At 35.9% G+C, this 15,802-nt stretch overlaps 2 protein-coding genes across 6 annotated transcripts in view; both read right to left on the bottom strand.

The window, feature by feature from the left end:
* Positions 1–1,805, bottom strand: part of LOC139147057 (uncharacterized protein MCAP_0864-like) — a 37,300-nt gene extending 35,495 nt beyond the window's left edge. Inside the window, exons 1-2 of one of the 3 annotated variants that reach the window (XM_070717911.1) lie at positions 1,685–1,805; positions 1,284–1,405 (exon numbers count right to left, since the gene is read on the bottom strand). In XM_070717911.1, coding sequence (XP_070574012.1) covers positions 1,284–1,352 — 69 coding nt within the window. In that variant the 5' untranslated portion in view covers positions 1,353–1,405; positions 1,685–1,805. Of the gene's footprint in view, positions 1–1,283; positions 1,616–1,684 lie in introns of those variants that run through there. The other 2 variants (XM_070717910.1, XM_070717909.1) reach the window with 2 other exon arrangements.
* A 9,223-nt stretch (positions 1,806–11,028) lies between these two features.
* The window catches only part of LOC139147056 (conserved oligomeric Golgi complex subunit 7-like), a 148,812-nt gene continuing 144,038 nt past the window's right edge, over positions 11,029–15,802 (bottom strand). For all 3 annotated transcript variants that reach the window (XM_070717905.1, XM_070717907.1, XM_070717908.1), the window contains one exon: positions 11,029–13,812. In XM_070717905.1, the coding sequence (XP_070574006.1) occupies positions 13,740–13,812 (73 nt within the window). In that variant the 3' untranslated portion in view covers positions 11,029–13,739. The remainder of the gene's footprint in view (positions 13,813–15,802) is intronic.

Raw genomic sequence — 15,802 nt, 5'->3', positions numbered from 1 at the left:
GGGCATGCTGAATAGTAATGAGCTTGAAGAGCACGCTGAAAAATATTGAACATACAGATATCTCTGATGTATGTATGCTTGATATGTTAAAGTTGGGCGTGCTGAAAAATATGACTTATTATTAAAGTTATGCGCCCGAATGGCGCGCCGAAAAATACAACTGAATGATGAAATTTGTGGCTGACACTAGCATTTTAGGCAATGATGAGCCTGTGTCAAAATTCAAAAACACACTGACCCCCCCTATTGGGCATTTCAAAAACATGATGACCCCCCCTATCACCAAAGTCAAAACAGGGTGACCCCCCCCCCCATGAATCCACCGCCCCCCCCCCCAGGCCGAAGAAACTGACAAGTCCCTAAGAGGGCCCAGAGATCTGGCTGTTAATTGCTGTTGTTGTATTGTTGTTTACGTTTATATTAATAGTGGAGTCGTTGTTAATGTTGTTGACCAATAAATTTCAATTAATATATCTTTCTATTGTGATGTTCTTGTTTCGAAAGTAATGTAGATGTCATCAGAAACATAACAAGGACATCATCATTATTTGACCGGCCTGTGACCCACTCTCCAATACAATAGGAAGAGAGTGTACGTTATGAAAGCATTACACTGGGTCACGGTCCAGGTCAAATAATGTCCTTGTTGTGTTTCTTATGACATATACATTACTCAAACAACACCACTAATATAAATATAAACAACAATACAAACAAAAGTAACAAACAGATCTCTGGGCCCCTGTGATGGTACATGTGCACTGTAGTTTAGTCACGCCGCTTTTTTTTTTACCTCCATGGTAACGCCAACGCAACGCACGTTTTGGCATGGTACATGGCCTGGTACGGGGGGGGGGCAACACGTCCATGCAACATGCACTGCGGCTGGACATGGAGGTCAGATTACAAAATATAATCCACTCGTCGTCTAAAGTTTTTGTTGCTCTTGGAGCTTGGAAACTACAAATGGCGAAAAGGTATAACAATCGGCAACCCGTGGAAACTTAAAACTCGACCACCCATTGATGATTTGTCGAATATTTACCGTGACACTGTGAGTAGTCAGGCGGATATATGGTCATTCATGGTGATGGTGGTAGCAGAGACCTCCACGGGTCAAACCAGGCGCAGCTAGCCAGCTGCTGTACAGTAGCAACATTTCTAGAAAGTAGCGAACGCCCGTAGAAAGGTGACAAGTTGCTGGCCTACGTAGCAGAGATTTTAGACTTATATTGACGTTCAGAATAATCTATTACGCCGAAATAATAACAAATACACCTCACCTGTCTCAGCTTCTTTTCTTGCGCAAGTTCTTCAGTCGTACTTCTCAGAAGTTCCTGGATATTAGCCATTTCCAACTCCCTTGCCGTCGAATTTGGAACGTTTTTTTGATTTCTCTTTTTACCTGAAGCAGGATGAATTTTGCTTGTAATATTGTTCGACATATTGAGGCAGGCAAAAGGCGAAAAACTGCAGAGAAAACAATGCCCCAGTCGTAGATTTCCTGCGTTGTGTACAGTCGGAAACCTAGGGAGATAGCTGTCAGGGGTCAATGAACAACAAACAAACTTGCTGCGTTTGTTTGTCCAGTCTAGTCAAGAGCGGTAGCTAACGTCACTTTCGACTCTGCCTCAGAAGAATTCGGTTATTGTTCTGAAAGACAATGTTCCCTTCGCAAACTCACAGCCAGTTCTTCAGCTGAGGAGTGTCACAAGGAACTTCAAACGGTATACCGCTGAGATACTGATTTTGGCAAAGAAAGTCTCCACTCTTACGGACAGACGTTCCACGTCGTTGGCTAGCTCTGCATGGCAGGGCTCCCGCGTGCGTACGATGCTGTGTGTTCCGCTACAGCTAATCTCCCCGCTCATCACAGCCCTGCAAAGACCCGTACGTAGGGTCGGTGACTTCAAATCCATTTTGGGACTTGACGTAAAAAGGAAACACACAGCACGGTACGCAGGGCTATGCATGGCAGGGCTGTGTGTGACCGGACCGCGTATATACATGTTACATACGGCCTCCCACCATGTGTGACCATGCATGGGAGGCCGTATAACGCCGGTAACACACAGCTCTAACCGGGTAGCCTAGCCCCCCTGCGTACGATGCTGTGTGTTCCGCTACAGAATATCGCCCCTCTCACCACAGCCTAGCCCTACGAGTAATTTTTTGTGCGAAATAAATTGAATCACCTCTCTGGATTGCAGCATGGCAAACATCAATTTCTCAAAATTTTTGATGCGAGAGGCGTATCCCTCTCTCGTGCTCCCCCTCTTGGGGTGTTCTAACAGTTTTACTACTATGCTAAAAGAAAATTGAAAATACCTCCCAGATTGCACCAGACTGCACCATTGCACAAATCAAAATCTCAAAATTTTCACAGGATCTGGGACAATATATACTGAACTGTCGTGAATTCATCCTTTATTATCACAGAAACGTATATTTTAATTGACTTTAGTTCAATAACCGTTTTGACAACTAACCGTACCCATATTCAGGCTTTTCATTAGAAGCTCAGGCTTATCAAAGAAATTTATGTGTAAAACCTCGGAAACATACAGTGAAGGTAGCAAAACTTGCAAGTGTAACTTCCAATCGGTATAGTGCAGCCACTGAGACCTATACAATAAAGTGAAGCAAAAATCTGTATAGTTTGAGCCTCAGAAGATCGCAAGTGTAATGTTACAGCAAAAACAGAGTCACCGGCTGGACTCTCTGTTGTGCTATTAAAACACAGCCATGCACAGACTTTTTTTGTCAGACAGAACATCCATTACAGACAGCACACCGCAAGGCCTATTCAATCAATCCCACAAATTTAACAAAAGATTCAATTTGTTTTCTTATTGTTACAAAAAGTTCCTTATGACAAGTTGAGAATAAAACAAAAAATACGGTAAATTATGCACAGAAAGAGCTTGAATGGCACGGTATTTCCTGCGTCTGCGTCTACACACACCAGGGGGGGGGGGGCGAAGGAAAAGAGGAAGGAAAACAAACTAACAAATAATAGATAAATGAGCAAATAAATAAATAACAAAACATAAACAAATATACAAAAAGCATACAAATACACAAATAATAAACACAGAGACATCATAAACAAATAGATAAACAAGATAAACAATATCATAGAACGTTGAATAAATAAATAAACAAATGTATACACATATGCAGATGTATACTTTGATATATATATACATATATTCATATATGTTTATATATATTTATATATATCTAATGAAATTCTGTACTTGGGCTATATGTTGAAAGTGAATGTGATATTTGTAACTTAATTTGATATGACTTCTAAGCTTCAGCAGCTATACTTACTTTAAGTCATGCTTGCGTTTTTCAACAATATTAAATATGCAACAGTAACTTTTGTATTTCAAATGGCTTCATTCATGCTTTTTTTAGTAGTTTTCACCACTTGAAGTTTATGAGTATCTCATATTATAAATAGCTCAGTTAGGCCATGAACAAAACTGAATGGAGTGAATTCGATCCAACTTTCGTTTAACATATATGCTTTTGCTTAATGTGCATGCTATGAGTCGTCATACTTACATTTTGCAATATTTTTTTGAATAATTTTTGAAAGTTTGATGACTTGCCCATATCATAATTAGTTCATTTGCGTATATTTGCATATATTTTGATATGTATATCCCTTTTTCTCTCCACAGATTTCTGAAGGGCTGACCATAATTATATATAACCAATTATAGCCACTGGCATTCACCTCCAGGGAGCACAGAAATGATAGTGAAAGATGTCAACTGTCAATCATACCGAATTCACTTACTTTGACCTGATCATGTCATTGCTCCTACACAATTTGAAATGCCTAACAGTCCGACAAAACAACCCATCTTGAATCATTCATGTCACAACTCAATTAATTCCAAAGTTGCACTTCAAAAGTTTTACTTTATCTAACTTTGTTGTAATTGTTGTGTTAATTCCTGAGTTTGTTCTTTGTCATTGTATAGTGTAACTTGAAAAATGCACATTGTTTGTTCATTTTATTAAAACTAATTGTCTTGCTGCGTTTAATCTAGTAAAAGAGTTATTAATACTCATGTGTCATGTAATCATTGTAAATGGAAATATTTTGGTCTCCCATTATTTATATACAGTCATGTAACTTCAGAGACACCATGAATTAATGTAGTGACAAATTCTATTATTCAATTAATTGCATTTTTCAACTATTTCCGCGTGGGTAACTTTAGTTTTACTTTGATTAGTACTTTGTTTACATGCTTTCCCTTCAGTTTCTGTCCTCTTCTGAAGTATGTTGACATTCCAAGTTATTAAACAAGTAGAAGACTGGAAAAGCCAGCAGTAATGTAACCATAAAAAGTCAGGAAAATAGAAAATCCACCCCTGGAAGTAAACTCTGGACACTGATTTAGCTTTTGATTTTTCAATGCTTTATACTTTTGTTTTCAATTTAAAAAAAATGGGGTGTTAAATATTTTTTTTAAATTGAAGACATTTCTGAGCAATTTCATGCATTCTTATACAGTTAAAAAGGCTATTCCAACATACAAGAACATACTGTTCTGTTCTATTCTTTATCGATGGTATTAATTTCTTTACTTTTCTGTCTTCTACTTCCGACAATTGTCTTTGCTATCATCTCTGCTCTGAAGTCAAATTCGCAAATTTGGACCTTCCATGGTTATCACCATCAGAACATCCATGGTGGCATTTTTAATTTTGCAATAATTTGCCTTGGTCGTATGGTCGCACGCTCGGGCCCTTCAACCGTACAACCTGAGCGCCACAAAAGCCTTATCAGGGCCATAAAGATTAGTATATTTCATACACATATTTACAAACTGAAACATACAACTTATACTTTTTCTCATATGTATCTATGTATCAATCCATCTACATATGTTTGAGCCTAGTGTATATAGTTTTACTTTTCTTTGTTCTGATCCTAAATGGACCTAAACACTGTCAGCAACAAATTGAGAATTACAATTACACTGAAAATTAGCAAATGTAAATATTACCCTCCAAAAGAATTGTTTGCAAAATATTACCTGCCCCTAGAAACTATGTTCATATGGTGTGGCACTCACTACCCAATTGTAACTCCCAGCCCATCCCCCTCATAATATTTTAGAGCTCTAAAAGTATATGTGGGGCAGATCAGGCCATTCCATATGTCTCTCTTTTTACTCATTTCTCATTCTTCCTGGGTTGTTGAAATGTCTGGTGTGTCCGTAACAATGATTTCATACTATGAAACTCACAAAAAAGTCATTGTGTAAAAAAAAGAAAATGCCACCAGCATCACATCATAATCATAATATTATCTTTCTGAATGCCAATGATCTTCCACAATTGCTCAATAACAAACTGTGCAGTGTATGTGATTGGATCATGTGCATAATGGAGACTTGTTGTTTGCATAGAATCAAAGGTGCTTATATTGCAACCGTCCTGGTCCTTGAGACTTTTGCAAGACAGTATTCCTGTATCAACTTCGAATTCAGAAGTTCAATGTTTGAACATCAAGCTCAAGCTTTTTATTGGATTGGAACAGGCAAACACCATTGGACAGTATTGTTCAACCTTTTGATGGTGATGATAACTGGGGAATAAATTTCGTCATACAAATAATGATTGTGTGATGATTGTAGTATGTACATTCACAACATACCTGTTAAGTGTGTGCTCCTCAGTACCCACTGTTACTAAGGTATACATAAAGAGCATACTATTCATTGGTACAATGGCTTATTGATTTCCTACCTGGTGACAATTACATTGCACTGAATACACTTCATAGATTAACACAGATGGGCATTTTCAAAACGTCAATGGGTCACGATCACACATGCAATAGTCTTCTGAGCTGTAACTAGTTGTTGCATAGTGCTGAAAATGGCACAATAGAAGATTAATGCAATAATAGTGCAATAAAGCTCAAGTAATTCAACCTCTGGGACAGCATTCAATGATTATACCTGAGAATGGGTTGGCTAGTTCTCGTGTCTGGTCAAAGTGAACAGTTGTTATACCCACTAATGATTGTCAGAAGTCTTGACCTGACTTTGATTATCAACACTAACCATGCTGGACAAGCATACAGTAAATGTTAACAAGCTGATCGAGTCTTGGGTATTTCAATACAATGTGTAGAGTAGACCCAGTAACTTTTGCTGCAGCTGATGATTGACACTTGTGAAACAAACAAAAAAGTAATTGTCAAACGTTACAGTTACTGAGCCATTAAAAGTATACAGTCAAGGGGCATTCCTTGGTATTCAAAATGCCCGTGTGGGGGCGCTGTTTTTAAAAAGCGGCCACCCGCTTAAAATATGTGATTGGTTAGATTTTCTCTTTTCCATGGTAACGCTGGCAAAATTGGAACAGGTGACAGTATACCTTTAATCACAGAAGTTACGATAAGTGGTATCTAGTTTGGCATTGCATTTGGAACAAGTCATCGTTGATGACACAGTCCCCACTTGTTAATGGGTACTTTGATTACATGTCCTCAGAGAGGATAGAGTCCTCTTCATTAATTAGGTCTGTGATAAAAATACTTTGATACAGATGGCGATCAATGGTTCCATGGTGATGAAAACATAAAACCAATGTAGGCCACCATCCTAAAGTTCATAAAATGAGTCAACTAGGAATTTAAATCAACAGGATGTTGCAAAACATTTTTGCATGCAACCCTAACACTTAACAGATTATCACTGGTACCATATTTCATAAAGTTTGATGCAGTATTTACAACACTATGAGATCAACATCTGTATCAAGTTTCATCAAATTTGACGTATTAATTTGTGGCTATATCACTCTAATTAGGAAAGTTCATAACATATGCAATTACAAATTGATTAAAATGACACTGATAAATGTCTTTTTCAATGTTAAAGCAATGTGAGCTTAATATCTGTACAAAGTTTCGTGAATTTAATGCAGTATTTCTTGACATATCAGCCCTAACTTTCGAAACTTCAATAATTGACATGTTACTGCTACATGACATGAAACAAATTGACGAGCATATGTATGAAATGGGTCAATGTCCTTGTACCAACTTTGAATGATACTGGTGGAAATATGTCTGAGTTATGGCTTTGTACATTAGAAAATTGTAACAAAATCACTGCCATGCAGCAATATTTGATCTTACTGTTTAAAAAATCAATAGGTATATGTATGACATAAGTCAATGTCCATGTACCAACTTTGAATAAGATCAGTTGAGACTTGCCAGAGTTATGGGTCTCGACATGAAACATGAAACAACAATAACAAAATTGCTACCATGTGGCCATATTGGACCATCTCATGAAACCGATCAACATACATATGTATAAATAAGTCAATGTCCTTGTACCAACTTTGAATCAATTCACTTGATACATGTCTGAGTTATGGTTCCCGACATGAAAAAATATGGGGGAAAATGGCCACACGGCGTCCATATTGGATTGTATCACAAAACAAATCAATGTACATATGTATGACATAGGTCAATGTCCTTGTACCAACTTTGAATAGAATCGGTTGAGATATGCCTGAGTTATGGCTCTGTACATGAAAAAGTTAGTATACAGAAATAAAATGGCCGCCTGGCGGCCATATTGGATCGTATCACAAAACAAATCGACATGCATATTTATGGCATTGGTCAATGTCCTTGTACCAACTTTGAATAAAATTGGTTGAAACATGTCTGAGTTATGGCTTTGTACATGAAAAAATCGTAGCAAAAAGGCTGCATGGCAGCCATATTGGAAATGGCTGCATGGCAGCCATATTGGATCGTGTCACAAAACAAGTTGACGTGCATATCTATGACATTGGTCAATGTCCTTGTACCAACTTTGAATAAAATTGGTTGAGATATGTCTCTGTACATGAAAAAATTGTAATAAAATGGCCGTCTGGTGGCCATATTGGATTGTATAACAAAACAAATCGACATATATATCTATGACATTGGTCAATGTCCTTGTACCAACTTTGAATAAAATCGGTTGATACATGTCTGAGTTATGGCTCTGTACATGAAAAAATTGTAATAAAATGGCCGTCTGGTGGCCATATTGGATTGTATAACAAAACAAATCAACGTATATATCTATGACATTGGTCAATGTCCTTGTACCAAATTTGAATAAAATCAGTTGATACATGTCTGAGTTATGGCTCTGTACATGAAAAAATTGTAATAAAATGGCCGCCTAGGCGGCCATTTTGGATCGTATCACAAAACAAATCGACATGCATATCTATGACATTGGTCAATGTCCTTCTACCAACTTTGAATAAAATCGGTTGAAACATGTCTGAGTTATGGCTCTGTACATGAAAAAATCGTAATAAAATAGACGCCTGGCGGCCATATTGGATCGTATCACAAAACAAATCAACGTGCATCTGTATGACATATGAAGTAATCCTTGTACCAAGTTTGAATGAAATCGCTCCTTGCATCTCTGAGATATCTGCGTGAACAGACGGACGCACGGACACACGCACGGACATGACCAAACCTATAAGTCCCCCTGGACGGTGTCCGTTGGGACTAATTAGATCAACTGTCAATGATATCAATGACCAATGCCTGTACATACATCAACACAGTTTGTATTGACAAGATCATCAGTGGATAGAATCTTTCTAAGACCCTGCCCTTCTTTCGCTTAGAGTAAAGACAGTGTGCTGTATCTTGGACGCTTGAAAAATCCCATCATGAATTTCTGCTACTGATTATTTCACCACCATCATCTTTGAAAGAATATATCTTTGGCTCTGATATGTAAAAGTCATTGTTTTATACAGTTTCAAGTGATTTGAATTTGTTTCACCGACTTTCTGCTATCTCTCTTGATTTCACATTATGTAATATAATTACTTTCAATTTCTAAAACGATCCCTTTTGGCATATTCTCTGAATTAAACTGAATTGGCACAGACGCGACTTGGGCTCTTTTTCAAATAAAATTTGCGTTTTCATGTAAATTCATTCCATGTAGAAAAGTGCATTTGACTTGAAAACTGTACAACAAAAATTACCAGTACTCAAGGTCAGGTGGGGATTACGAACATGGGAAATTACACAGGCATTGTACCAAGGCCTGTGTAATTTCCCATGTTCGTAATCCCCGCCTGACCTTGAGTACTGGTAATTTTTGTAAGGTCTGGGGCAAAGGAGGAACAATGACATAGGCCCTGGTAGGAGAAGCAAAGAGAACTGTCTAAAGTGTTGTGCTAAGGGACACAGTAATACAGCCCTGAAACAATAAAAACCAAGTCAAAGATATTTTTCATTTATATTCCCCCATTTTTATTTCCTAATTCAAGATAAATTTTGTGTATCCATTTCTTGAAATATTGTTTGACATTTGTGTTACAGCAATCCAATAACATAAAATGACCTTCTAACAAAAACAAAGCTTTTGTTTAACATTAATACCTTGCACTCAAGGTTTGCCTAATTTAATCTTATGACCACAAAAGTATGTAATTTTTGATCATTTGCCTTGCACACACTTTCCTTTTTTTCTGACCAACATGCTCATCTGAAAAAGTGAATCTCTCATGGTTTTCAAGTGAATACAGCTTATACACTGATGCCAGATCAAACTGATCCCAATAACTCCTTCTGTCACAAATAAATACAACATATGAAAGGACACCATGTTGTAATATAACTATAACCATTTTCCCCCTCCTTTTCTGTATAAGTAGGTTATTAATTCAATAAATAAACACAAGAAAAAGATTGAAATCCAAGAGAATACATGTGTGATGCTCATTGTGCCTATGGAATGCTTTTCTCAAATTGTTAAATATCATTTAGAAATTCACACAGAATGATACCAGACAGTTGTTTCTAGCTATTTTGCATATCACTTTATGTTATATCATCCCTTATTTTTTAAGTTTCTGTGGAGCACAGATCAAAAAGTTCCACGACCTGGTTAGCACAATTATTCATTATAATGAATACTCTACAGTTCAAATAAATCTGACTTGTCTTTATTTTTCAGCTGACATACAAAGCATAACCATTGAGTCTAACTCTCAGAGTCTGTATGTTGAATAGTTATTAAAAATGTACAAGCGACCTAACGGCCTATATAGCTCTGCTGAGTTTATGTAGAGAATAACTATTTTTGACATGTTAATGAAGAAGGTGGAAATCTTTGACAGCTCATTTCAATGGCCAGAAAAAAGTGGCTGCAAAACTACACAATTGAAGATTTCATCATAATTTGAATACATCACATTGGATCATCCCTAGAAAATGTCAACCAAAGCTATCTGACCAGTAATTTTTTGAGAATCAAGTTTTCTGACCAAAAATGGCAAAAAGTGCCCCAAAAATAAAAATTACAGACTTCATCATAATTTCAGTATATCATCTTAAAATAATCCCTTGGAACCTGTATACCAAATATCAAAGCTATCAGACAAGCAGTTTTTGAGAAACACATTTTTTGACCAAAAATGTCAAAAATTGCCCCAAAATACAAATTGCAGATTTCATTATAATTTCAATATATATCATTTTGTTCATCTATAGGAATCTGTATACCAAATTTCAAAGCTATAAGATGAATATAGTGTTGGAAAAACACATTTTTTGACCAAAAATAGCAAAAATTGCCCCAAATATACAAAATTGCAGATTTCACCATAATTTCAATATATATCACTTACTTTATCAGTAGAAATCTGTATACCAAATGTCAAAGCTATCATACCAGTACTTTTTGAGATACACATTTTTTGACCAAAAATAGCAAAAATGGCCCCAAAAATACAAAATAGTACAATTTATCATAATTTGAATATATCACATTTTGCTCATCCCAATAAATCTAAATACCAAATATCAAAGCTGTCAGACATGTGGTTTTGATGAAACAAATTTCTTGACCAAAAATGACAAAAATTGCCTTAAAAATACAAATTTGCATATTTCTGCACAGTTTGAACAAATCTGAGATAGATCATCCCTGAGGACCTATGTACCAAATATGGAAGCTATCCAACCTGCAGTTTTTTGAAGATTTTTAAAGTGTTTTTTGACCAAAAACAACAAACATAGGGCCAAAGTCCCTGAAGCTACTATAGACATAGATACAAAATTAAGTATTTCCTGACTGTATGAAATTATCTCACTTAGGTCATCCTAGGGACTTGTAAACCAAATATTAAAGCTGTCTGACCAGCTGTTTTGAAAAAACAAGCAACTCAACAGTTGACAGAGCCTCTGCTGTGTTATGTAGAGAATAACCTTTTGTGACACATGTATTGATGAAGAAGGTGGATATCTTTGATAGCTCATTTCAGGATGGCCTGACCAAAAATGGAAAAAAAAAATCCGTAAAAATTCAGATTTGCATATTTTAACAAATCTAAGTTGGGTTATCCCTAGGGACCTGTATACCAAATAACAAAGCTGTCTGACCAGTGGTTATGAAGAAGATTTTTTACCAAAAACGCCTTTTTTGGTGCTAATTTGCATACATACATACATACAGACTGACAGTGCACGCCAGACAGATACCCATCCCAATAGCTTCTATAGACTAAATTAGTCTATAGTCTATAGTAGCTAATAAACGAGAGTTAATTACATTCTAATTAAAGTAAACAAGACTTGCTTAAATCAAGATTTACGTCAAAAAAAAACAGCATATCTGTCAGGTTATAAAGAATCTTCAGCTGGTTACTTTTATCACAATTTTCATCCTATTGACCAAGCACATTTTAACTTTCAAATTAACATTTTAAGTAAGTTCTGTTGAATAAGTTGAGACTGTACATACTCAGAGAAAGCACCCTGAAGAGACAAATGTTTGAAACTTAAGAAGTTCAAGGTCATTAAAAGCATTATAAGGAATCATGTAACTTTCATTGCACTGTTTACACAGATTGCATAGTTGCTATAAATTGCACATGAGGAATCTTACAGGCCAGCTTTAGCATAAAAACCCTATCACGTTGACCACTCTTTTAATTGACCACTTTATTTTTTTCCTCAAAAAGTAATTTTATTTTATCCTTACCAAGTCAACCATAAATGGAAATTAGAACTTTCTTTTTCTCTATCTCTATCTCTATTGACTATTTTGAGCAATTTCTTTTAGATAACATACAGGGCACAATAAATGACGGTTCAGAATATGTCAAAGTTGGGATTCAGGAAAGTTGCCTTTACATGTTTTAATCCTCCAAGATGGTAAGCATTTCACTGAACTGTCAAAAAAAGTTGAACTTTCTGATAATTCTACACTAAAATTATTTTGGCTTTAATGATTTCCAAATTAATTCAATTATTTGAAATCATATTAATTATTTCTTTCTGGGTGAATTGATAGGGTTTATACAGTACAAGAATTAAATACAATGTAAGTTAAATTTTGACAAAAATGACAAAAAAATTCCTTAAAAATACACATTTGCATATTTCATCACAATTTGAACAAATCTAAGTTGGGTTACCCCTAGGGACCTGTATACCAAATAACAAAGCTGTCTGACCAGCGGTTATGAAGAAGAAGATTTTTTACCAAAAAACGCCTTTTTTGGCATTAATTTGCCTATTTTCAACAATATCAAAAAATTAAAAAAACTAGTTTCTCAAAATCATATTTTTCATCTGCACAACAAATATCAAATCAGTAAGTACTGCAGTTCTCAAGATATTTGAGTGGACGGACGCCTCACAAACGGACATACATACATACATACATACATACATACAGACTGACGACGGACGCCGGACGGATACCCATCCCAATAGCTTCTATAGACTATAGTCTATAGTAGCTAAAAACTGCCTTAAAAATACAAATATGTAAATTTCACCATGATTTGAACAAATCTAACTGAAGTCACCCTAAGTAAATCGCATATCAAAGTCCAAAGCAATCGGACATGTGGTTTCAGAGAAAATTGTTTTACCAAAAACAGCAAAGCATGTCCCCAAAATACAAATATGCAAATTTCACCCTGATTTGAACAAACTTCAGTGAGGTCACCCCAAGTGGACTGCATATAAAATTTCAAAGCAATCTGAGTTGCGGTTTCAGAGGAGAAGGCAATTGTTGACGGACGACGGACAGACGACAACAATGGAGAATCAGCCTATTTGATAAGCTCAACGTCGCTGACAGCGAAGCTAATACAAATTGCCATCCTTTTCCATATGAAATAGATCAGTGGTACCAAATGAAACTTACTGCCATAGCATTTTTCAATCATTTGGTTTGAGATTTAGTTTTATCATCACATCTTTGTAAGATTAATGAGTTGGTTAATACCAATGGAGGATAGTATATTACAAGTTTACAAGAAACACAGTAAGGGGCGTTGCTGATTCATTTGCACATAATAAATACCAGTAATAGAAGTTTTCCTGAGATCCCTTTGAGCCAAATTTGAAGGAAATAGATATGCAGAATAATGATTCTTCATACAGATATATTGCCAGCACCCCTTTATTTATAAACGGTTTTTTAACCAATCTAATTCTAATTCCATGTGACTGATTGGTAGATATGCCTTTGACAGTCTATGAAGTTAAACATTGAAGTTTACTAGCACAATCTTGTTGCTAAATCCAAGGTCATGCCACATCCACCTGAATTGGTTCTGGTAATCCTCACTCTCATATGGCAGTCAACACTGGAGGCCACTTGTGTAATATCACTGACATTGCTGACTTATTCTGTTGATCTCATTCCAATGACAGCATCGACAAGCCTACGGTCAATATCATCAGCAAGAGTTTCATATCTGGAGGTGAATTAACAAGTATACAAGTCATTGTTATCACCTGAAAGTAGCTAATTTGAAATAAAATTAAAGCCCCTGTAGCTGTAACTCTTGAAATTTGTTGACCTGAAAAAGGCTTTCTGCTTTCTCTGGTTTTCTTTATATTCTACAAATTGTATAGTCTTTTATTGCATGCCAATAGAAACAATTTGGAATTGATTTAGTTTTCAATAGTTGAAATATGTTCACAACAGTCTAGGTTATTTACAGCTGCTGCAAGAAATAGCTATAACATTTGATGACTTGTTTTCAGTTTTTACTTCTCACTAATCCACTAGTTATCTTTTCGGTCTTTCCTTGAATTTTAATGAAATACATAAGTCTTAGTTCATAATGTAAGACAGTAGCTACTGTAATATACACCATAATGTTGTCCATTCATACAGACTGAATTGTCAGAACAGACTCCCGCATTCATAATTTGTGTTATTATCATAGATTGCTCCAATAAGTACTTTCTACTACATTATTATGAAAAACTGTGATTAATGTCTTAATAATAAATTTTATTCATGTACTCTCAAATACTATTTTCAGGGGAGCTGTTCAGTTACTGTCCTATCACTTGTAGCTAATTTCAGGATAGCTATTTTCAGCAAGCCAGCTATTTTCAAATCACACGCCCTGATTGATAACACAAGAAGTAGCATCTCTAGAAATATTCATACAAACTCAAAAGCTCAAATTTTTTTAATATTTGAGCATTTTAGCTGATTTTCATATTTTTGAGATATGGAGAAATCCCATTTACAATGCATAATGCATCTTCCTTTCAAATATTGAGGTCACACTTACAGTAGTTCCTAAGTGTTTGCAGTTGACAGACACACATTCTTGTGTATGAAGATATGACACAAATGCAAATGTATAATTATGCTGACCAATCCAAATACAATTCCAAAGGGAATGACATTAAAAAAAAAATACCGCAATTATACGGTGTCGCTCAAATTTGATCAGAATTGGTATATACCAGTATGGGTTACCAATGATCAACAATAAATGTTGTTTCTATCTGTTCAGTGGAGGAAAATTCTACGTTGATGTTATGGCAATGATTTCTGCACAGTACAACCAGAAAAACAACAAGAAATATTTAAACCAGAAAAACAAGAATGACAAAAGTAATTAAGGTCTAACTTTAGGTACTGGAGGTCAACTTTAGCAACATGCATAGCAGAAACAAGCCCCTCTATAGTTTAGTATAAACGGTCTTCCCCCATCTACTGTCTATGGTTGCAGCTGGTCTGTTAATATGTAACAGTTCATAACCAATGACAGGAAATGAGTCAAGATCAGTGGAGTTTGCCTGTTTCTCACTGCCATGCCTCCTACACATATGCAGGATTTCACTTTTTCTTACCTCATTTGCACATTTTTGACACTGATGTGTTCATTTGAACAAATTCACATCTCAACCCCTGCGTCTACCTGTACACCAAATACTGAGATGGTAGCTTTGGCGGTATGGGAGCCTTTGTGTGTGACGGACATACATCCGCACATACCCACAAATATACAGACATACAGACATGCAAATCAGATGCAAATGACTGATTCAGCTTATACGATAACCTCACATTGGTACACCAAATGTGAGCTAAAAATTACACCTGCAAATTCAGTGAATGAATCAATATTGTGGAAGTGCTTGGAATATATTTACCAAATATTTAATAATAAAGTTAAGCAATCGGACCAGTATTGTGTACAAAGACAGTCTACTTTATAGAAAACAAGTCATCGTTGATGACACAGTCCCCACTTGTTAATGGGTACTTTGATTACATGTCCTCAGAGAGGATAGAGTCCTCTTCATTAATTAGGTCTGTGATAAAAATACTTTGATACAGATGGCGCTCAATGGCCAAGAATGAGTTCCATGGTGATGAAAACATAAAACCAATGTAGGCCACCATCCTAAAGTTCATAAAATGAGTCAACTAGGAAT

Source organism: Ptychodera flava, chromosome 13 (assembly GCF_041260155.1).
Source record: "Ptychodera flava strain L36383 chromosome 13, AS_Pfla_20210202, whole genome shotgun sequence".
NCBI lineage: Eukaryota > Metazoa > Hemichordata > Enteropneusta > Ptychoderidae > Ptychodera > Ptychodera flava.
Note: the sequence above shows the minus strand (reverse complement) of the source record. Positions and strands in the feature narration are given on the sequence as shown.